Source organism: Lonchura striata, chromosome Z (assembly GCF_046129695.1).
Source record: "Lonchura striata isolate bLonStr1 chromosome Z, bLonStr1.mat, whole genome shotgun sequence".
In the NCBI taxonomy this organism is placed as follows: domain Eukaryota; kingdom Metazoa; phylum Chordata; class Aves; order Passeriformes; family Estrildidae; genus Lonchura; species Lonchura striata.
The window spans coordinates 41,213,768-41,236,363 of NC_134642.1; the positions used below are offsets into that span (position 1 = coordinate 41,213,768).

General features: G+C 43.7%; 2 protein-coding genes across 9 annotated transcripts; one reads left to right on the plus strand and one right to left on the minus strand.

Moving 5' to 3' along the window:
• Positions 1 to 1,797: 1,797 nt before the first annotated feature.
• Positions 1,798 to 15,454, plus strand: LOC110484146 (uncharacterized). Of its 2 annotated transcripts, XM_021554583.2 has the most exons (6): positions 1,798 to 2,122; positions 9,295 to 9,765; positions 12,663 to 12,803; positions 13,197 to 13,262; positions 13,775 to 13,865; positions 14,204 to 15,454. In XM_021554583.2, the coding sequence occupies exons 1-6, from the start codon at positions 2,068 to 2,070 to the stop codon at positions 14,409 to 14,411; spliced, it is 1,032 nt and encodes a 343-aa protein (XP_021410258.2). In that variant the 5' UTR covers positions 1,798 to 2,067; the 3' UTR covers positions 14,412 to 15,454. The 2 variants fall into 2 exon arrangements, with proteins under 2 accessions (XP_021410258.2, XP_031363360.2); XM_031507500.2 differs by lacking the exon at positions 13,197 to 13,262.
• Positions 7,640 to 22,582, minus strand: NUDT2 (nudix hydrolase 2). 7 transcript variants are annotated; one of them, XM_021554584.3, is made up of 5 exons: positions 22,523 to 22,582; positions 22,240 to 22,334; positions 21,207 to 21,364; positions 17,523 to 17,876; positions 7,640 to 9,757 (listed from the first exon to the last, which is right to left on the minus strand). In XM_021554584.3, the coding sequence occupies exons 3-4, from the start codon at positions 21,337 to 21,339 to the stop codon at positions 17,563 to 17,565; spliced, it is 447 nt and encodes a 148-aa protein (XP_021410259.1). In that variant the 5' UTR covers positions 21,340 to 21,364; positions 22,240 to 22,334; positions 22,523 to 22,582; the 3' UTR covers positions 7,640 to 9,757; positions 17,523 to 17,562. The 7 variants fall into 7 exon arrangements, with proteins under 7 accessions (XP_021410259.1, XP_021410261.1, XP_021410263.1 ...); XM_021554586.2 differs by lacking the exon at positions 7,640 to 9,757 and adding an exon at positions 21,909 to 21,962 and having other exon boundaries at positions 16,003 to 17,876; XM_021554588.3 differs by lacking the exon at positions 7,640 to 9,757 and adding an exon at positions 21,909 to 21,962 and having other exon boundaries at positions 16,003 to 17,876; positions 22,511 to 22,526.
• Between the last annotated feature and the right edge of the window lie 14 nt (positions 22,583 to 22,596).

Below are 22,596 nucleotides of genomic sequence, written 5' to 3' on the forward strand. Positions count from 1 at the left end.
TAAGTGACCCCTGTGTGTGAAGGTGTGGTGGCCAGCACCACACCAAAATCTGGAGATGAAGTTTCACTTGATCATTACTTCACTCTGATTAAATTCACCATGAGCTGCAACATGATGAGAAAAAGCAATGCACCCATCAAACTGATGATGGAGACAAGAACAAGGCTGCTCCATGGGACTTGGGCTGTCAAGGACTAACTGATGTGGAAATTATGTGACGGAGGGTCAGCAATTACAGGACTCTCCTGCTCTACATGGGAGAGGCCACAGCTGGAAAATAGCTTGCTCTTTCCTAGGGACATCCCAGGAAAAGCTGTGAAAACAATTTGAAGAAAGCCTCTGTATGCATGAGGCTACACTATTCCCTGAGAAAGCCAGTGCAGTGGGGAAGAATGGGCTCTAAGGCTACAGAACAATTTTATATGCAAGTACTTTCTTGCACATATAAGAAAACAGGCCAAAGTGGTGCCCTGAAACCCTAAAAATATCAGTGTTCAGCTGATTATTTTCTAGTCTGTGCTGACAGGTTGCTTTTAGACTGATCAGTTTTCTCCAGGGCTTAAATATGGCATTGGTTTCTGGTGTGGGCTCTCCTCAGTCTGGTGTCAAGGAGATGCAATGAAGAGTGTTTGCATTTTCAGTCCCAGTCAAGTAGCAGAGAATTTAACATCTGCATTTTTTAAAATTAAAAATGGCTGCAATTTACTACAAATTGACCTGTTTCCATAGAGGGGCGGAGAGGGGGGAAACCACAGTAATCACAAATAAACTAGCTGGTACTTTTCTTACGCACAGTGCTACAGTCAGGCAAGACCAACCTCAGCAGGGCAAGAATTTACCCCAACCTTCCCCTTTGTTTGGTTGTAGAATATCCTTTACTATATCTCATTTGAAGCCAGGTTACTCCTGTGATAGTGGGAAAGCTGGGAGCCATCATCCGGCTGCACAAAGTGGGAGCTGCACCATTGCAAAGCCCTGACCTGAGACCATGCCCTTGCATGGATCCCAGGACTGCAACGTTTTTATTTGACAGCTTGGCCACTAAAGGAAGCCACTCCCAACCCTCCAGCTGACTCCTGGTCTCATGGGCAAAGCTGGGAGTTGTGACATTGGTGCAGTTCAGGATTGGACCCCAAAAGTGAAAGTGAAGCCACAATTTTTTAAGTGTTTTTGTGCAAAAGGTTTAATGGTTTATTAAAGTGAGAATGACCTCAGCAAGCATATGAGACAGACAAGAGCTGAGGGGATGTGGCTGAACATCTTGCTAGCAAAATGGAAACTCTCACTTGCCCTGGTGCTGTTTACCTGTCAGGCTTTGCTACTTTTCCTTTGTGAGGGACGTGAGGTTTCCTCCCCATGCAGAGCCCAAAGTGATGCATGAAAAGCCAAATTCAACCCAAGCAGTCCTCAGGGTGATGATCAGGGTAAACCCACAGCAGGAGCCTGCTCCCCCATCCAGGAGCTCAACTCCTCCCTTCCAATCACTCTCTGGCTCTAGGACAACCACAGCTGGTTTGTGAGCCTTTATCTCTGCCATGAGCTGTAACACTGCCTAAAATCCTCTTGGCAGGAATAATTCCCTCTAAAGAGAAAACGACTCTGTGCAGGGTTTCAGCAGACACATCCCAAGCTCTTCTGAGCACTCCTGCTGAACTTGCTTTTTTTTTTTGCCAGGCCAGCCCTGCACCTCCCTCTGCTCCCAGCCCTGGCAAAGGCAGCGGGCCAACCTGCTTAGCATGCATCTGTCATTGCTGGGAGCAATCACTGCTGCCAAGCAGCCAAGCCCAGCGGCCACGAGCATCTCGGTCCAGCATCCCCCCCATCCTGGCTTGTCATATGATTTCTCCTAAGGGACAACTGCTGAGCAGGACTCTGACTCCAAGCTGATCCTTTGCTGATAAGCCAGCTGCCAAGCCTCCACTGCTGAGACAAAAGAAAGAGTTTTTCTCTTCCCAGCAGGGTTTTTCTGCTGTGAATGACAGAGAAAGGGGTAAAAGTGAGCTGCCTGGCACTCCTCGTGGGCAAGAGGCTTTGGGGGCTCCTTGTCACCCACTGTACTGGCAGATCATGGAGCTTTTCAGGCTGAGCTTGGGATGCATTTACCTCCTTCCTTGGCTTGAGGGTAAGTTTCTCCTCCTTTGGGGTAGCTGTAAAGTGGGAAGAGAACTGTCTCCTGGGTTTTAACCTGCTTTCCTGCTGAACTGTTTCTTGGGCTGCAAAGCTCAAGAACACACCAGCTGTAAAACACGTGCCAACAGGCACATTTCAGGGCAGCATTTAAAATGGGATTAAACAAAGGGGTACAGAAGAGTGAGGAAGAGTGAGGGACAGGCTGGCAAGGTGCTGGGATTGTTGGGCCAGGGACACTGTGGCATCATGCTGGCAGCTTTTATAAAGTGTTTTTAAGCTGCTGTGAGTAGCGGATGAATAAACCTTCTCAGGGAGGGAGGCAGGCAAAGTGACCTCCTAAGCACTAATGTTCCTCCCAGTCTCAGCTGCTCCTTCCCAACAGAAGTGAGTGAGCTCAGAGCATGCTAGCAGCATGGGGAGTGTAGAAGTATTAGTTCTGCTCCTGTGGTAGTTGGCTGGGAGTGGGATATGCTAGGAAGCTGCAGAGTATGCCCTGCTCACCTCCATAGAGCAAACTTGGTAGCAGTCATGTTGACATTCAGCTGCTTTCTTAGGTTGCTCCAATCCTGTGTCCTGCCCATGCACAGGAATATTTTGAATCCAAGCAGCCCTGTTTTTGACATGCATGGATAGATACAAAAAGCAGAAGTCCCTGCTGAGCATCATCCCAGAGATCTGGAACAGTGCTACCCAGGAACAGTTTCCCAAAACCACTAGGAGTGGTGCTACCATGGTCTCACCAATCTCATAATTGACATCAGGATAAACAATTTTCTTTAAAAATGGGAAAAGTCCTTGAGCTAATAAGCTTTTTTATTTTGCTGCTATGACTGAGATGTCAGGTAGAAAGATTGATATAAATCACTGAAGTTCTTCAAGGCTCCTTCAGTCCCTGAAGCAGCAAGAACAGTCCTGCAGTTTTACAGGTTACATGCCCAGAGCTGTTCAAAATCCCTCAAACAGAGGACCACCACTATTTGGGCTGCTCAGCTCAGACATTTATTCCTTGAAGACAAACCTCAGACTGGCACCTCTGACCAGCTACTTTCCATTCTTTGCTAAACAAGCAAGTGTTCCTTGGGATGCTTTGAGAAATTACCCCTCAATTTGCTCTGCAGCTGGGTAGCAGGAGAGTTTTGTGCTCCTACAGGTTTGACTTCTGCTTCATCTACTGCTGTTTTCTGCATATCAAAAGTTGCCAACTAAAGTGAACTGAATCTCTCACTTTGTAAAGCCCCAGGCTGAGGCTATGTCCCCGTAGTGGTAAGGGGTGATGATGCATAAGCATCTTTTAAAAATTAGAGGAAATTTGGTTAGAACTTGGAGATGACACCATGATGGCATGCAAAGAGAGCAGAACAGCCTTCAGGGTGTTGCTGTTCCTCTGCCTCTAAGATAGGGTCTTTTCAGTTGTCAGAATAAAGTGGTTTTTTACTGATGCCATACAAAGCAATCCACATGTTTTTGTTTTATTAGTAAAGTATGGAGGAACACGGGGTATTTAATTTCCTTTCTAGTGTAATGCTTTTGGTGCAAACACGATCAGCCACTGCATTTCAGCCAGATGAGTTATAAAACAATAAAACCACCACTGTTTTGCAGAAAGAAATTAATCTTCCCAATGCCTGGCAATGACCGAAGAAGCTCAAAGAACAGAGCACAAACATGTTCATGCTTGGGGCTGATCTCCCCCTGCACCAGCTTTTCCCCATCCCCTCCTGCCTGGAGCTGCTGAGTTTTAAGGCTGCTGGCAGGACAGAGACACTAGTTCTCAACAGACCTCTGAGGGGTTGGTTTCCTGCTGAAAATTGGAAATCCTGGAATGTCCTAAGCTGGTTCTGACAGTTGTTTCTTTGGAAAGTACCTGCAAGCAGAGAAGAGGCAAAAATAAGTTAGATGTCAGAAAAAAAAATCTTCACTGAAAGAGTGATTGGGCAGTGGAACGGGCTGCCCAGGAAAGTCGTGGACTGACCATCCCTGGAGATGTTTACAAAAAGACTGGGTGTGGCACTCAGTGCTATGGTTTAGTTAATGAAGAGGCATTAGGTTAGGTCACAGGTTGGACTTGATCTCAAAGGTCTTTTCCAGCCTAATTCACTCTGTGATTCTGTAAAAAGTTTTGTTAAAAAGCCAGACCTAGTGGTGACCCCATGAGGTGCAATGGGCAGTGGGAAGTCAGGCACCAGCAGGATCTGTGCCTACATGTACAGAAACAAAACTGCTGAAATACAACTGTATTTAACACTGACTCTGGACCCCCATGCACTGGATGTGAAGCCTTGGTGAATGTTTGGCATCTTGGCCTGATCCCATATCTTGGGAGCCACTCTCCTCCCTCTTAAGTCCATGGTAGTGCTGGCCCTGACCTCTGATGCCCTGACCTCAAGAGGCAGCCCTGCACATTTTGCACTGAAGAGATAGAAGGCCAAGCTTGTACAATACTTCTGCTTCCCCATCAACTTTTAAAGCCTCCAACTATTTTTCACTTGGGGGATTTCCTGGCTGTGATGCTTTTAACTCTTCAGTAGCTACCAGACCTTATCCCTTGGCTTGTACAGGTTCTCCCCAGAAGCAACACACAGTGCCTGGGTGCAGAACCACTTCCTGCACACTATAAGCCTTTTCTTGGCACCCTTTGTCCCATCCAGGATCGATCCTTGACCAGTCAGCCTCTCTCCATCTCCTCCAGACCCCTCTGGATTTTGTAGACACTCATCATATCCCCACCCAGGAACTGGTTTTCCTCACTTGCATCAGCTTCCTGGTGACTTCACCAACCTCCCTTGCTTCCCATAATGTACAGACTTTTTTCCATGTCAAAACCTTCCTTCTTTTCCTATGGCTGCTCTGCTCCCTTGGAGGCCATCACTGAGCTACTTGATCAAAAGTGGACCTTGCAGTAATGTGGAAAGATATGAAACCCTGTTGGTCAATCAAAATCAAGGTATCCTTAAGAAAGCATCAGTGGTTGGGAAAAAATATGGGCCAAGCCACCCCAAAACACTTGCAAATGTCTTTGATCAAGACATCACAGACAATGCTTAGAAACAGCAGAAACTTTCCTAGTAACACTGGGATTGCTGGTAACCAAGGCTTTCTCAGTGACATTACCTTAATTAGGAACGTTGCATGGATTTTGCCCCTAATCCTACATGGAACAGCACGTCCCAAGGGTGGTCATGCTGCAGAAAAGCAGGAGCCTGTATTTGCTTGCTTTTCTGTCTTGTAACCAGACAGAGTGTCAGTATCATAGGACAAATGAGCTGGCATCAAGAGCCTTGCTAGAAATTGTTTATTTTGTTCCTAAAAATATGAAGAGGTCAAAATGTTCAAGTATGAGCAGCCCAAAGCAGGCATCTACTCGGACTCTGTGGTAAGGCTGGCATTTTCCAGAGATGCTGAATCCTATCCTTAGGGAGTACACTGGATGCTCTTGTTGCTCCAGGTTAACATTCTTAAAATGTTAGAGCTCATGTCCTTAGTTGTAGGACCACTGAGCAGCAGGACTTGGGATGTGATTTTATCTCCCAAGTAAAGATTCTTGGTGCCTGATGTGTATCTCAAAGTAAACATCCTCCAGGTTTAGTTGTGGGTCTACCCCCTATGACTGTGTGGGGCACGTGCCATGGCTGCTGGCAGTCACATGTAACTGCAATGTTTGCTGCTACTGTGCAGGTACCAACACAGTGATTGTTTAGAGGGGAACATAAAGCATCAGGGACTCCACAGAGAGCAAAACACGTATATCCTGCTGGATCAAACAGCAGCACACATCAAAGTGTAATGAAAATACCCAAAACTTTCAAATGGAGAGTCATTGCCAAGAAAGGAAAAGAAAATACAGAAAAGATTGTGGCATGCTTAATAATAAAATCTGTAATAAAACATATGATAAAAAGACTTGGATGAGCAGCCTAGAAAGAGAATACAAAAACTGTCAGCAGAAATTTTCAAAAATTATCTGAAGCAGGAATTTGGGGGTGTCAGAAGTCAGTAAATAACTGGCACAAGTACAAGAAGGGCAACCAAAAGTAGGGGAGTGTAGAAAGGCTGAATGGATTACTGGCTGTAGTGCTCCCTTCAGACAAGGTCAGGGAGGTTGTAGCAGTCACTCTCCACAGTTTGAAATGTTATCATATAGGATTGGCAACAGAGGAATTTTAAGGAGGGAAAAAAAAAGGGATAAATAATCTGTGGTAAAGGACCAGCCCAAATGTCTTTTGCATTACAGGAATGTAAATGTGACATTTAAAACATTTCTAAGGAGTGTATTAAATGCTTATTTAAAGCAACCTCGACACCAAAGGGCTGCATTACAGCAATAATGCCCCTCTTAAAATGGATCCTTGCACAGCCTAGGGAGACACAGGTTCTTAGGCTCCATTTCAGCATTGCACAAATCAATGGAAGCAAAGAAGAGTATTTACAGACAGATAAACATGAGAAAAGTCAATGCAGCTTTTGTAATGGGAATGCCTGACATCCATGATGCTATCAGTAAGAACATAAATATGCTGAGCAGATCAAGGTCTTGTGCCAGTGTTTGCAAAAGACTTTCGATATGAATATTCCATCAAGGCCCTTAAGAGACTCCATTCTCATGGAGTAGGAGACAGATCTAGCCCAAAGGCTGGAACAAAGACATGGAATAGGTTGACACAGCAGTGATAGTATCAAAAGATGCTCAGAAAGATCAGAAGGGATGAATAATGAAGTAATTAAGCTTGCTGAAGCCACAAAGTAATTAAGAATAATCAAAACTTAAATTAACTTTGTGAAGCTGCAGGAGGAGCTCTGATACTGATGGAGCAACAAAATGTTATTTTTCTTTGAAATTCAGAGCTGAAAACTATAGTGGGCAAAACATTTTACCCATAAATACCCAGCAATACTGTCTGAGTTAGTTCATACAGAGCGCTGGAATGGCTGCCCAGAGAGCTTGTGGAATCTCCCTCTCTGGAGATGTTCAAACCCCATGTGATTGTGTTCCTGTATCACTTGCTCCAGGAGATCCTGTGTTGGCTGGATTGGACTGTCATCCCTTCCAACCCCAACAAATCTATGATTCTATGATTTTTGGAAGGAAGCACTGGTTATCTTGTTGTTTTGAGTGAACTATTTTCTTGTCTGATTCTTCTCCTTTTCCTCTATTAGCAGACAGGATCCTGGGCTCAGCAGATGTTTTATCTGATCCAGCACAGTTGTCATATTTCCCTGTTACATTGTAATGCATGTCTCAAATTATTACTTTGGATATGTGTTTCTCAGTTAAACTGAAGCAAAAGTGTGAGAATCCTGAATTCCACATCCTAGGGAAAAACGGTGAGGGTGGGGTGGGGCTGGGGGAGGATTGTATTAATCCACTTCAATTTTCTAAAGTTTATGGGAAATTACTTATGACACATTACTTCTGCCTTTACAGTCTGGCAGAAACTCAAGTCCTAAATGCATTAATTATCTTACCTCCACCCAGCCCTCATTAAGGGTTAAAGAGAACAGAACTCACAAGTTGCCCACAGACAGCTCAGAAATTTAATTTCCATTTAGACACATTGGCTCGGCAGGAATTGTCTGGATTGGTGGCTATCACAAGTCCATGCAAATTAATATCCCAGTGCAGATACATTGATCAGACAATCTCAGAGTTGGTGGAGAAGCACTGTGGTTTCTGGCTCTTCTCCTCAGGCATTCATAAGCAGAAATCCCTGAGCTGTTTCTTATTTAACGGCCCCAAGGCATTATTAATCTAGCAGAACCCTAGAATTTCCTGAGAGAAAAACATGAGAGCTCCTTTAAACTATTGTCTACACTGTTGTTATTGTGTACCAGCTTCTGTTTATACTGTCACTAATCTTTTCAGGTACTGAGCCAAATACTTGTATTGACTCAGTATTGTTGTGGTTTGTTGTGTTTGTTTTGTTTTGTTTTGTTTTTAATTTGGGAGGAGACACTGCAGAAATAGTTTAGATAAAAATCAGTGTTCTTGCCTAACTTTTCAGTGTCCTCTTACTCTTTATGCTCAGTACTATACGCTGATGGGGCTTTTATAATTCTGTCTCCTGGGGAAAATAGAAAAAACATCACTGTAAAAGCTGGGAGTTGCAATGTGTTGTTATTAAAAGATTTCTCAGAATGTTCAGAAATTTGAAACTTCTATTTCTATCCATCTATCTTAGGCATAAAATATACAGCAGAAAGTTCACCTGCAACAGTAGTGGATGGTTTAGCACTTAACATTTTGCTCAGGAAAATTCACAGGCCACACCTGATGATGTTATACTGAAAACATTAGCAATCCTTCAGCTAATGTGATATCCATCTAAATCATCTGAGATGTTTGGACCTGTTGCTCTTAAAAGCAGCAAGAAATTACAGAAATTGCTTTAAATTGTGTGTTTGTTATGGGACAGCTACAATGTCTCCCTCTTACAAAAGGATTTTTAAAAATGGTACTTTTGTTCCTATGGTGCACAGATCAATGTCAAGTGTGATAAATCCAAGATAATGTCAATACTTACATGAGCTGCCTCAGCCAAGTACCTACACACTTTTGGTGGGATATGGTTTCATCCCCGCACTGCTTTAATACCTCCAGAAGCCACTTAGTAGAAAGTGTAGCCCAAGGTGGCCTAGTTGGCCCCACATGAACAGCATGAGGGGGATGTCAACTGCTCTTTTATAATAAAGATTTGACCAGGATAGGGGCAAAAGATCCCTTAAACTATCTAATCTAATTCATTTGGAGGGATGGAAGGATGGCTACATAGTTAAAACAATTGAAGTACTGAATTGAATACATATATATATATATATATATATATAGAGAGAGAGAGAGAGAGAAAGAGAGAGAGAGAGAGAGAGAGAGAGAGAGAGAAAGAGGCAGATATTTGATATAATCATTCAAATTGAAAGGATGTTTTTCCTCATTAGCTCATTAGTTACATAACTGCTATTTTCCTCTAGCATTGCTCATGGCTATTTGCACCCTCATTCTTTTCAAAGAAATATCATTCCAAGAAATTAGGAAGCTGTGGCAACTATTTATCCAGGCATACCCATCCAGGAAAGGACTGGTGGGTTACATCTTACCTCCCCCAGGGTATTTACAAGGAGATGTGTTTTCTTCAGATGTGCACAGTACTAAACCGTGCTCTGATTGTACAGCAGTAGCAGAGGGACAAGGCTTCCTCATAAAGAACACCCGTCTGGAAAAGTGCATCCGTGCCTCCCATGAGACCCACAGCATCAGCCTGGCCAGCTGCAAGGAGCACTCCCAGCAGCAGCGCTGGGCCTGGGACCCCGACTCAGGCACCATCATCAGCCTGCACACCAAGTACTGCCTGTCGGCCCACAGGATGCACCAGGACAGTCTAGTCAAGCTGGAGCCCTGTGCAGATCGGGAACACCAGGCATGGTCCTGCAGCAAAAAGGGACACTTGACTCTGCAGAGCTTGGGCTTCCACCTTGGCACGAAGGAGGGGGGCCACAAGGTCTTTGTCTCCAGGGAGAAGGACAAGTTCAGCAGGTGGAAGACGCTGGCAGATGAAACCATCTGTGCTGCTGCCCAGACAGCAGCTCAGAGGCCCAGAAAACCAACACAACAAGTTCCAGACACACGTGTGTGGACCTATGAAAGTAAGATGAGGTAGATTTAGTGTCAGATAACATCTAACTTTCATGTCATCCAAGCCATCTAACACCAAGTTTGCACATGTCATTCCAACTCATGTTCACTTCAGCATCACCTGGAGAAACACCAAATGGCTCCAGCTCAACCCACTACCTGGTACCAGTGTTTTCCAGTAGTGGTTGTTCAGTGTTTTCTAGAAGTATGCAAAATCTTACATGATCAGGTCTCCAAAACCCAGCTGCCTTTCTGAAAACAGGCAAATATTTTGATAAAATATTTCTGAACTAGTGCCCACAGTTAAGAATAGTGGAAAAGAGCCTCCCAAGCACAAAATACCCAACGAAGTCTCCCAGAGTCAGAAACTTTAGACTTTGAAAGAGCTTTTGGTACTTTGTGATGTCCTTTTAGTAAGACAACAACAAGAGGCAGCTGAAAACCTCTTTTAAACTTACATGAATTATTGAGAAGCGGATGTATCAGAAATTATTTCTTCAGTTTCTGAAATTAAATTTCTCTTCTGTGAGACCCCAACAGTGCATCCCTCACTAATGAAACCTAGATCTAACTTTCATTCCGTATCCTTATTATCCTCAGTAAAGCTTGCTGCTGGTGCCCAGTATAGCCATAAAGAAACTGGTGAACACCACAAATAGTGGGAGGTAGCTTAAGCGTTGCCCTCCCTTTGCATTAGGAAATCCCAGAAGATTATATCAAAAATTATTAAAAATAGGGTTTATATTAACCATTTATGGCCTTGGCCTTTGCTGAAGAGAATCCAAACTGCTTTCACCATTATTCCCTGCCCTTTGTCTTAGACTGGACACACAAAGGGCAAAAGCCCTGACCTTGTCACAATTTTAGGAGTTTGACATAAGGCTACCAAACAGCAGGCATGGTCATTTTACCAAGATGTGGCTGTGATCATTTGTTGCATACCCAGCAAAGCCCACTGCTGACCACTGATAGTTCATGGTTCAGTCTGTTTCCCACTTTCATTTAAGGCCTTCCAGCAAAAAAAGGTGTTTTTTTGTACTTTTATTGTAAAGGTGTATGTAGAACTGAGACTTGAAAATCACATTCAATTCCTCCTCTCCTCCTCCCCTCCTCTCCTTTCTTTGACTCCAGAGACCCAAAAGAGCTGGTGTTTGTAATGGTTTTTATGTGTTATCCACTCTGTAGGTGATGAAGTTCCCAACATTTTTCATGGAAAATTATTTCCCTGACAGGGGGCTATTCCTTACCTTACGGCTGATGGACCCAATGAGATTTTGAGCTCTGAAGAAATTAGTAAAGAGAAAATGTGATGTATCTGGTTGGCATAAGCCGTGGATTATAAATATAACCTTTTGACACAGAAACACTGTATCTATTTGAAATAAAAAGAGATACATCAGCTGCTTTGGCCATCGTGTAGAGAAGGTGGCCTTTTTTCGCCTCAAAGTTTTTAATTAGACAACTAGAAGGTCAGCATGTAATTATCACAATAGTTACAAGTCTTAGTATTTGTTTAACATTAAGTTAAACAGGGACCACACAAATTAGATACTGTAATAGGCTAGTTAAATATAGGCTAGGAAATGTGAGGAACATTTAAGATATGGGAAAAAGGCATGTGAAAAGAGCATTTTCATTCCCCAAGGCAATGCTCCTGGCAGCCCAGGGCTGCCCTGGAACCAGGATCCCCAAATAAGGCTGTGAGGGTAAACATAGAGCAGCTTTTGAATCAGGCTGTGCCACTCGGTGCGTCTCATGCAAAGTCATAATTTTCCTATCAATCCCATGGTTCAGTCTACTGGAGGGAACCTCTGACTATTTAGTAACAACATCTGATGTTCCCCTCCTCACACAGCCCCCTGAATATCAGGCTAGCTTAGAGGTCCAAGGCTGTGAGGGGAGGAATATCAGATGGCAAAGATTCCCAAAAGAGGCTCTTACCCTGATATACATTGGTTCAGCTCTCTTTATCCTGTGATGTCCATGGGGAGAGCAGGGCAAAAGAGGACAAACAGGAAATGTCAGGGGTCTATATAGACTTTGGACAGGGTGGGCTTGCCTGGCTCTCTGCCAACCCCGTTGGGGCAGGAAGGAGGGGTCCAGGGTTATCTTGATCAGAGTCACAGGGTCCCGGGGAAGGGGAAATAGATTGCCCATGAGCTCACTGTAACAAACAATCAAAGTCCAATGTATTTGTTCAGGTATTTTTTATCTAACTTCAGCTGATCATCAAGAGACAATTTACACTTTGGTGGGTTATCTGCTCAATAGATTACCCGTGTGTAGCTGTGGTGTGGGTGCTCATGCCACAGAATGGGATGTGGTTTGGATAGGCAGCAGGGAGTCCCAAAGACACAGTTTTTTTGGTCTCAGCATGTGCATCATTGCAGCAGAGAGGTGAATTGCTGACACCAAACTTCCCACAACCTCCTCTCTAGCAGCATTTGTTTCCCCACACACCCTACTCTGCAGTAGGACTGGAGGGCAAAGGAAAGTATTGAGCCTTGCAAGAAGTATGGCCTACTTACCACCCTTTGGATCCCATTTTTATATCTGCAGTTGTTAATAGCTGTGATTCTTCCACTTGCCTCTTCCTCACACATCATCCTTTAACAGCTGATGCTGCATTCATACTTTCAAAACTCATGACCACATCTACCACCAGAAAACTTGATCTGCTTTAGTTGTTGATTCCATCTTGAGAGGTTCATTTCACCTTTAAAATCTGTTACAGCTTAAAGCCCCTGATGCACAGGAGGAGGTGATTGCTACAGCACCACATCCTCCCACCCAGCAGGGCAGAGAACCAAATCAGCAGGGCTGAGTTCCCTATATAGTGAGCATATCCAGGTTTCTGTACAAAAAGTAAATGATAATCACACAGATCTTTGCTTTATTTCCTTCCAAGCTAAAACCATTGATTCACCAAAGATTGATGCTGTGGACAAAGAATCTTCTGTGAGCTTGACTGACCCCCCTCTGGCTAACTTGTTCAACAGCACAGTGTCTCCTGCAAAGACCAAACAGGCACAGCTCCCAGCAAAGGAGGGTGAGCTCTTTTCTGAATGTGTAAGTAAGAACAGCAGGAAGGAAAGTGTGGGCAGCACTTCGAGGTTACTCATCTATTTTCAGTGGTGGAAGAGTACCTGAAGATTTCTGAAGAACTTCCATGTGTAACACTGAGTGCCTTTACCCAACATGCTGAGGAGCTTCCCTTGGCAAGCACTTCAGTGATACAGGCTTAACCTGGAGGTATAGCCACCAACTGTTTAGATGCAAAAATTATCTGTGGCTGGGGAACACCAAGTGACAATAAAGTTTCCTTTTCCTTTTTGAGTCCCATACAAAAGGGATTTGTGTTTACAGTGAAGCCTCATGAGGAATCTGGACCCCTGGTCCACCTGGAAGCTGCTAATCAGAGTCTTTCTGCTTCTTCCACTAGATCCATCCCACAACCACTCCAAGAAACATGGAAATCGGGGTAAAAACACTGGGGGCAGGCTTGCAGGTAGGTCCAGGGATCAGCCAGAGAAGGAAGGGACCAGGTAGATGAAGGTTCATCAGTGCCCCTGTCCTTCCCATTGTAAGAGAGATACATTTCCCTGGGGTGCTACTGAGGATGCTTAATAGCAAATGAGGGCAGAAAATTACCTGTCAGAAAGACTCTTTTTAAATCTCCACAGGCCTGTGACTAAAAAAAAAAAAAGTAAAACATGAAAAACAGACAGCTGCTAGCACTATTGCTTTCCCCCAGCCCTTATTTTGTGTCAGAAATCTGTAGACTGGAGAACATGATGTATCATTGTCTTCATAGCATGAAATAAAAACTTTTGTGGCCACTTTTAATAGAAGGATACTGTGCAGTGTAAAAACAGCTGTAAGATGTTGATGTTGTAGACAAAGCACTTTTCCTGTTATCTGGCATTTTTCAGGACATTACAGGTGATTTTTTTGTGGCAATTGCATAAGAACAGGGATATGTACAGCAAACACGTGATGCTTTCTCTGATACCCTTTCAGGCACAAACTGGAAGACAGCCATGCTGGTCCTCAGCCCCTTGGCATTCATACTGGGATTAATAATACTGACACTCAATGTTCACTACAACAAGTAAGTGAGAGTCAGGTTCATTGGCTTTGCCATGAACAGCATCTTAAAGAAAAACTCCAACATCTCAAAACGAAAGTCTGGTCTTGGCACCTCTCCCCATTCCACACCCAATGTTGCTGGCTCTCAGCAGATGGGTCTGGTCACCAATGTGTCACCCTTGGGGATTTCTCTTCTCTGCCACCCAATTTATCCACACCATTCACTGACCCACTCAAATGTTGGTCCTACTCCCCTACAAATCTTGTGCTATCACTGAAGAAAATGGCATTACAGTTGCTGATGTGGAGAAGCAGCCAAATGACAGACAGGTGCAGTTACTCTCTACTCTCTTCTCTTAGGAAGAAGAAAATCCTCTCTGCTCTGAAGAGCTCTCCAGCCAACAGCAGCAGAGTTGATTTACGGGAGCCGACCCCCTCGCGAAGAGTCCCCCAGCTGTACCTTCCACCATCCCGCTCCCCTTCCCTGAGGCATGGAGAGATCCTCATTGAGTGGAAAGATGGGACTGTCACTCCTCTTTTTGATAACATCAATTACCAAGTGGACTAGCTCCCAAATGACAGAGCTTTTGTTTCATGCCATGTCACTGTTCCCACCACAGGTGATCTCCTCCCTACCCTTGCTGTTTTGACAGGAAGCACAGTCTGGGGCCTTTTTCTAAACACTTGAGTACAATCTCATTGCACGTGACAAGGTTGAAGCAAGCAGATTGTTTGGTTTGTATAGGCACAAGCTGCTTAGCAATTTCAGAGCTGCTTTAACCCATAACAAATCCCTAGTTTCCCTAAATAAAGTTGGGACTTCTGCCAGCTGCAACTGCCCATTGAACCAAAATTAGTTACTGAGCATATGAAAAAGTGAATCTTTGAAGACAAGGGAAAGGTATAAAAAACAGAAGTCCTGATGATCCTTAAATTCTTTTTAAGATAAAACTAGCTGCCAGAAGATATAGAAGGCAAATTACATTGTCAGTGTGAGAATGTAATTAATAAGCACTGCCTTCCATACAATGTCTTCTGGGTATACGCCAAAAGATTCATCCCCACTAAGCTGTCAATTAAGTAACAACAAGTCATTTTTCTAACTTAAAATGTATCACTCCACTGCATCACTGCAAGAGCCCTGCTGAGAGAGCATGTGTCTCTCAAAACTTCTATATTTAGGATGTACTAAACCTTATTATAACACACATCCTCTTTTATTATATAGACTGGCAAGAAATGTCAGTCATGCTTGTTGGGGATATTGCATATAGAGCCACTTTATTCCAGCTTCAGTCTCTGATTTCCTATAATCATATGGAATAGTCAATTAATAGATACATCGCTCCACCAGAGCAGTAATACAGTTGTTTTTCTTTTATATAGGAGTAAAACATTATTTTCAGCCTTTACACTTCTTGTTTGAGCAAAATTACCTGTGATTGTCACACTCAATCCTGATCTTTTCTCAGTGAAATCTGCAATGTCTTAGAGCTTTCCTAATATTCATTAATGTATATTCTTTCTCTCTGATTCTGAGATGATGTAATCATGGCTTTAAATCAAGAGTTATGTGGAGAAAGAAACAATAACACCAGGAAATTACAAGTATGAGCTGTGTCAGTGTATCTGTTCAGTAGAGAAAAGGAAACCATATCCTCACGTCTCTTACTTGAGCAATGCCTTTCACTTGACCTAAATTAAGCTGTTCTGCTATTTCAGTGTAGCTTGGACTTCTCTTGAATTTGGTTTTATTTAACCAACAGCAGAAGTAAGGTCTCTCAAGGGAATTTCAAATCTCTATAGGTTTTTCTTGTTTGTTTGTTTTTGGGGTTTTTTTAATTATTTTTCTTTTTAAACAGTAAGAAGTTTACTGTCATGAGATATTTTGACCAAAAACTTAACTGGTCTTAAAAAAAAAAAAAAAGCCCTATTGGTTTAGGGCATACATATCACAGAGGTTGGAAATAAATATCTTTTCCAGGCAGATTATTCCATCATTATTTACTGGAGGGTTTCCCAGATGCTCCTTGGGAAAATATTTTACCATTAGACATGGGCAGAGGAAGAACTCTTTCTTCATCAGTGAGCAGCAAGAATCAGAGTTAAATTCTGAGTTTTCAACATTTCTACTTTAAATGAAACTTAAAGACTCTAGATTCTGGGAGCAAAAAATGTTTAAGAATCATTTTACTCACAAAATTAGTGGGAATACATTCTGTTCATAAATTACTTTGAATGCACATACAGTGCCTGACCCATTACTGCTACACCCCTCAGAATTTTGTCCAAGGAGTGCATTACCTTACAATGCACAGCACTGGTCACCCTCCAAAACAGCTTTGGGAACACTATGTGAGCAGTGCCATTAAAAAGGAAATACTGGCTTGGAGCTGAGTTAATGTGTTTTCCAAAGCACCAAGTGTCTGCATTCATTACTGCTGAATGGGCAGAAACGATGACTTGTTAATGACTTTCTAACTCCAGCTTAATATGCTAATCTTGCTCATAAACAAGAAGGCAGCAACACCACTGTTTACACAGCACTGATTAAATGGTACCTCAAACAATAATGAAAAACCAAGGCTGAGGCTTCGCAGGCTTTTAACTCTCCCACTCTCACTGGTTGTTACACTCTCTGCCACCACCTGAATGAAACACTTCTGAGCACAATCAAAATAAAGCCTGTAATGTGGATGAGCACTGAAGGTTTTCATGTGTTTATATACATACATATTTATATATACACATAAATATGCATATATAGTGCATATTATAGTGCATCCCTTTTTTTGAAAATACAAATATGTGCAATTTTAAATGACTCCACTGGAAGATAATTGAGTGACAAGCAAAAGACTTGTCACACCGGCACCAATATTAAATAATGTCTGCTGCCCCAAAAGATGAGTGGCTGCAGCCATAGAAGCACTGAAAGTATGAAACAGACACAAGACTGCACATAAGCTTGGACATCCTGTGCAGAATGTGGATTAAATACCCTTTCCCAACTCCCTAAAAATATATGGCTAAGGTGTCTGTTAAAGATCAAAAAACTAAAAGAGACAAAAAAACTTCAATTTACCACTTAAATACTGTACCTCAACCATTTACTAAGTCTATCTGAATGGAAAATATTCTCACAACAGCACATTATGGATATACATAAATTCATGATACAAAAAAAAAAGACCTGAAATGATCTGACAAGTTATCACTGCATATCACTGGTAATAGAACTACTGCTTCCTCATTTGAAATTCAAGATATGACTTCTGCAGTAAATGTTTTGTTATTAAAAATCCCCATATGCTCATTTTCTCAACTCTCTGCTTTATATCAGCAAGTCAAGATGTATCAAGTGTTTGATTTTTCAAAAGGACCAGTGGTTGTTCAGCACTTCAAGGAAGAAAAAGAAAGGGGGGGAAAAAAAAAGAAAATGAGACAGAGAACAGAGGAAGTCTTTTGTTAGCTCTGGGCTTCAATTCAGATATCTCTGGCTTATGGTTCAATCAGACTACACTTTTTTGTGCTAGCTAGGAGAGACAAAAGCACAGTCTCTTTAAAAGCTCTGTGTATCCTCACTGAATTTCTACAGATTTAAAAAAAAAAAATCTATATTTCTGCAAGCCATAAAGCCATATAATTTTTCCTCCAGTTTAAAACATAAAAAGCACACCTGTCTCCTCAAGAAACCCCCTTATACTTCACAAAAACACTTATTCTCTGGAGCAGAGAAATTGATGCACTTCTTTCAGCACTGCTTGCATGTCCTCATATTCTGCAAATTTGCAGGCATCCTCCAGCTTCAGCCACTGGAAAGCTTGGTGCTCCTCTGACAGCTTGATTTCTGTGTTGCAGTCCTTCAGTTCTGCCAGCCAGTACACGACAGTCTTAGGCTTGCCATGGACAGGGTAGTGCAGCTCTTTCTTGTAGCCCTCGATGAGAGTGAGCTGGCTGGCCTGCAGACCAGCCTCCTCCTGTGTTTCCCGGAAGGCTGTCTGCAGGTCATCCTCCCCAGGGTCCACGTGGCCTGCCAAGAGGGTGGAAAAGTAAATCTCTGGGAAGGAAACGCACATTTTGCTTTAATCGGGAAACACTGGGAAGCAGACACGAGAGCACATGGTAGCTGACACAGGAGGAAATGGAAATTAGAGAGGAGAGATTGCTTTTCCAGATCTTATGTCTTGATTTATCTTTGTTCTGTGGCTTTTAGGATCATTGTTTATCCCTCATCTCCTGAAACTTCCATCAGCAACTCAGCAGCAGACATCTTTTCTTCCCATTCCTCTACTTCTACAGTACATCCATAAAGTTCCATCTTAAATTATACTGAGGATCCCTCATTTTTCCTTTATCCAGATAGAGCAGAGACAGGTCTTCTGAGAGTCTTAATCCTCTCTCAACTATGTCCTCTCACATAAGCTTAAGGCTCAATTCTGCAAAACTCTTAGTTGTGCCAATGGTCCAGAAACAACAGGACTAGGCACAGACACGTACCATTTAAAAGGTGCATTTCATTTAAGCAGCTAGGGATTTTTTCTCTTCCATACTACCTTCTGAAACAAGCAAAAAATCTGAAAGCCAGTCCTTTCAGCAGCTGGGTAGTTAGTTCTCCTAGGACACACCATTTATTTTACATTGCTCAGAACAAGAGGTGCCACTACAAACAATGTATAAATATAACACATCCTCAGCCATATCTACTTTTGTTGAGAAATGTCAGATTTGGTTTTCTCATGAAAGCTCCGGAACATAAATAGAACAAGCCAAGCAATACCTCAAAAAAAGCAACATAGCAGGACCTGGGACATTTTAGAAGGCAAAAGAAGTTTAAGCTCTGTTTTTTCCCTGGTGTTACTCTATTTTCTATGTAGCTGGCTCCAAATAGCTATAAATTCACCACAGAGATTAACTGTTCCTCGGGTCTCAGATACCCAAAGTGTCCTTTTAGTACCACATCTGGGCTATGTAGGAAGTTTGTTTTGCCTTTGCAACGGGTCCCACTCACTTCCCTGCCCGTGTATCAAAAATGTGAACAACCTCTTACAACATGACATCACCTCAAATGTAAAATACATTTTTCTTTCAAGAAGCAGCTATGCAGAACACAGCATCTGATGTTGATACCTGTTGATAACCTCAGGTCTGAGCTCAATAAGTTGCCACATTTGTGCAGTCCAGTCTACCTGCAGAGCACAAAAAGGACTGCAGGCAGCACCTCACACACCACAGCTTTCAGATCCTCCCACCTGTTCCCACTGGTGCAGTTCTAATAGATTGAGAAGGAAAATGAACCCTACATCCCCTTCCCATCAGCCTCCGCTAGTGAAAAGTCACGGTCCTAGGGACAGAGATAAGGCTGATGAGGTACATGTGAGGGGATCCAGTTTAATCCCATAAGAGATGCAGCAGCTTCGAGACTTTATAAAATAACAAGGTACAGCTGTAGCTGTTAACTGCCTTTTGTGTATGCTTTGAGAGACACGTACGACTTCTCCTTCTAACTCCTGCCCCATGGAATCAATCCTAACATCACGTACATATTATCATACTGCATGTCCCAGGGCCACCTTGAAAGACCACTCCTATCACAGGTATTATAAAATGGAATAGCTTCTCTTCATTAAATTCCCCCAAATCATTATCAAGCTTCTATTATAGGCCACCATCAGATTCTGGTCTTCAATATCTAAAATCTGAAGCAGAGTGTTGAGGGAGGTGATCCCCCCCCTCTGCTCTGGTGTGACCCCACCTGTAATGCTGCATCAATCTCTGGAGTTCTCAGCAAGGGAAGGACATTGACCTGTTGGATTGAGTTCAGAGGAAGTCATGAATACAATCAGGGAGTGGAACACCTCTGCTTTGGAGACCAGATGAGTTGGGGCTGTTCAGTCTGGAGAAGAGAAGACTATGGGGAGACCTCAGGGTGCCTAAAGGGTGGTTGTTTATAAGAAAATTGGGGACAGACATTTGAAAAGGGCCTGGAGTAACAGGAGAAAGGCTCCTGCTTTTCATCTAGGAGAAGGAAGACTCAGACTACAGACAAGGAAGACTTGCTTTTACTATAAGGCTGGTGAAATACTGGCACAAGTTTCCCGGAGAGGCGGTGGGGGCCCCATCCCTGGAAACGTCCAGGTTGGATGGGACTCTGAGTAATCTGCTCTAGTTGAGGACGTTCCTACCCACTGGTGGAGGCTTTGACTAGACAACCTTTAAGAGTCCCTTCCAAGCTACATTGTTCTGTGGTTCTGGGTGTGTGAGATATATGCTTATGAGACAATTAGCTCCCTACCAAAATGCCTACAAGCAATTTAAATCACTTGTCCAGAATTACTGTGTTCCCAGGGCTCCTTACACAAGATTTCTTCTCACAACAATCAATCATGTCCCAGCAGATATTTTTTTAGCTTTCCACTAGGCTGCAAACTCAACTCCCTTAGATTCTTGGTGCAACAGAGGAAAGGGAAACACTGGGAAAGTTTTGTTCTTTCCCTGAATAGAAGAGCCTAGCTGACAGTGTTAAAAGATTTTTTTTTCCCCAATTTGCAAGTTCTTGTTTATGAACTGCTGTACCACACTTTTACCAAATGAGAAGTAGAAACTATCAGGACAAAATCTCAGAGGTAAAAAAGAGCATTCAAGAAGATCTCCAGGGAACCTAAAGTATTTCTGTGCTGCGCTTTTTCTGGTACCAGGGCTGTGACTGTGTACTAGCAAACACCGGCTCTGCAATGTGCCTTTACAGAGGAGGTGCTGCTCTCTGTCCTGGGACACAGAGTTTGTTTTCTGCTCTGAGGCTTCACTGATGACCAAGAATGGCTGGTAAGGTTAATTCTTCTATCTGTCCCTCTCATCTCTACTGCATTAGGCAAGTGATCTTCATCAATGATCTCCTGCATCTCCTAAGAACAGCGTATTAAAGTGTTCTATTACAGAGTTCAGTTGGCCTTCCTGAAGACTGTGACCACAGCCCTGCAGACTCTGATCACACATGGGTCAAACAATCCTGCACTGGCAACACTGCAGGCACCTGCCAAAGTGTGAGGGCCGAGGCAAGAAGGTAGAGCATCCTCTCATCACCTTGCTTCAGTCGTGTGCATATCTTTGTCAGAAACATTAGACACCTGAGAGCTCGGCTGGGTAACAGCCCCTGCCCCAACCCAAACCAGCCGTGCCCAACACTTTGTACAGACACAACTTGCAGAGGATTTCAGCCTCAAAACTGCCCCCTCACCTCCAGCACCATCAAACAGCACAAGCCAGCAGCTACTTTCAGGTGGTAACTGCCCCTCTAAACTGACCTCAGCCAAAAACCTCTCTGCAGCCTGACCACCAGGAGTGTTACCAGAACAAAAATCACCTTTGGGCGGGGTCCAGTGGTGGGTCCCATAGGATGTCTGAAGCAGGAGGTACTCGATGCAGTCAGTGACCTTAGAGCATGCTGCTGGCTGCAGCCTCCTGTAGATGATCAAGCCACAAGCTCTCACAGCCATTCCACTCTGCCAACTGCACCAGGAGCTGCAGAACAGCACAAACAAGGGACTCGAACAGACCAGCCGTATTTAGCCAGTGAACAGATCTCAGCACAGTAAAAAAATTGTCCACCCCTCTGAAGTCACCACAGAATTAAATTGTATATTATTAGCTGCCTTTGAATTGTAAAAAAATTTCCTTTTTTATAGAGAAGCATGAAAAATGACCTGTAAGTCATGTCTTTGCTGCTGATAAATTGCAAACCATATTGCAAGGAGGGGGAAAAAAATTACAAAGCAAAAGGAAAACCACAGATTAATACTCTGAAACTGTTCTACTGCAAAACTCCAAAGGCTCTGTGCAGAGGTAATAGCTCACCATTACTGGAACTGGCATACGGAAATAATTGCTCCGGGCAGTTTTCCTAGAGCACAGGACTCCTCAGGATATCAGAAGCAAAGCTGAGAAAATGAATGACAAAGGACAGGCTCTCTGCTGTCTCACCTAGACATAAGGCTGTCATACAAAACTACAAGTTTCTTAGCACACGTGCTAAGCACTGATTTGATGTGAACAGTAAGGAACACACCTCTTAAGTGACAAATATTGTCAGCAAGAAGCTACGCAGCCAGCATGAGTAGTCCTAGAGAGAAAAAGAAGCAATGGAAACGAGTAATTCATTCCACAAATCTGGCCGATTCCCAGTCCTGGGCAAAGCTTTGCATTCTGGCAGAGACGCACACTTCAGTAAATAACTGTACACAACAATGCATTTTCCTGGGACGCCAAGAGCGGCACCGTGACACCTCCGGCTTCCAACACGGGAAACCACAGCACGGAGCCCTTCGCCAGCAGCCACAGCCCTGGACGACGCTCAGCTCTTGTGGTCCACCACTTCAACCGCTTCCTTTAGTTCTTACCTAGCTCCTTTAGCTCAGGCACAGCACCCCCAGGACAAAGCCCCACTGCGGCCCTGGGGCCAGCCCGAGGAACCAGCACCACCTCCCGTGCGCGCCTGTAAGGACAAGGACAAATCCCAGCGGGGCCCCTCCGCCGGCGCCCGGCGCGACGCGGCCGCGCTGCCCCGGCCTCTCGCCACCCGCAGAGGGATGGGGACACTGGGCACGGGACACCGGGGTCGGGACACTGGGAACGCAGACACGCATCACCCCTACAGCGGCCCCCACGGACCCCCGCCATCACCTCTGCTTCCGGCTCCGGCAGCCGGCGGGAACCAGGACGTGATTGGCGTCAGCCTTAACCAATCGCAGCGGCAG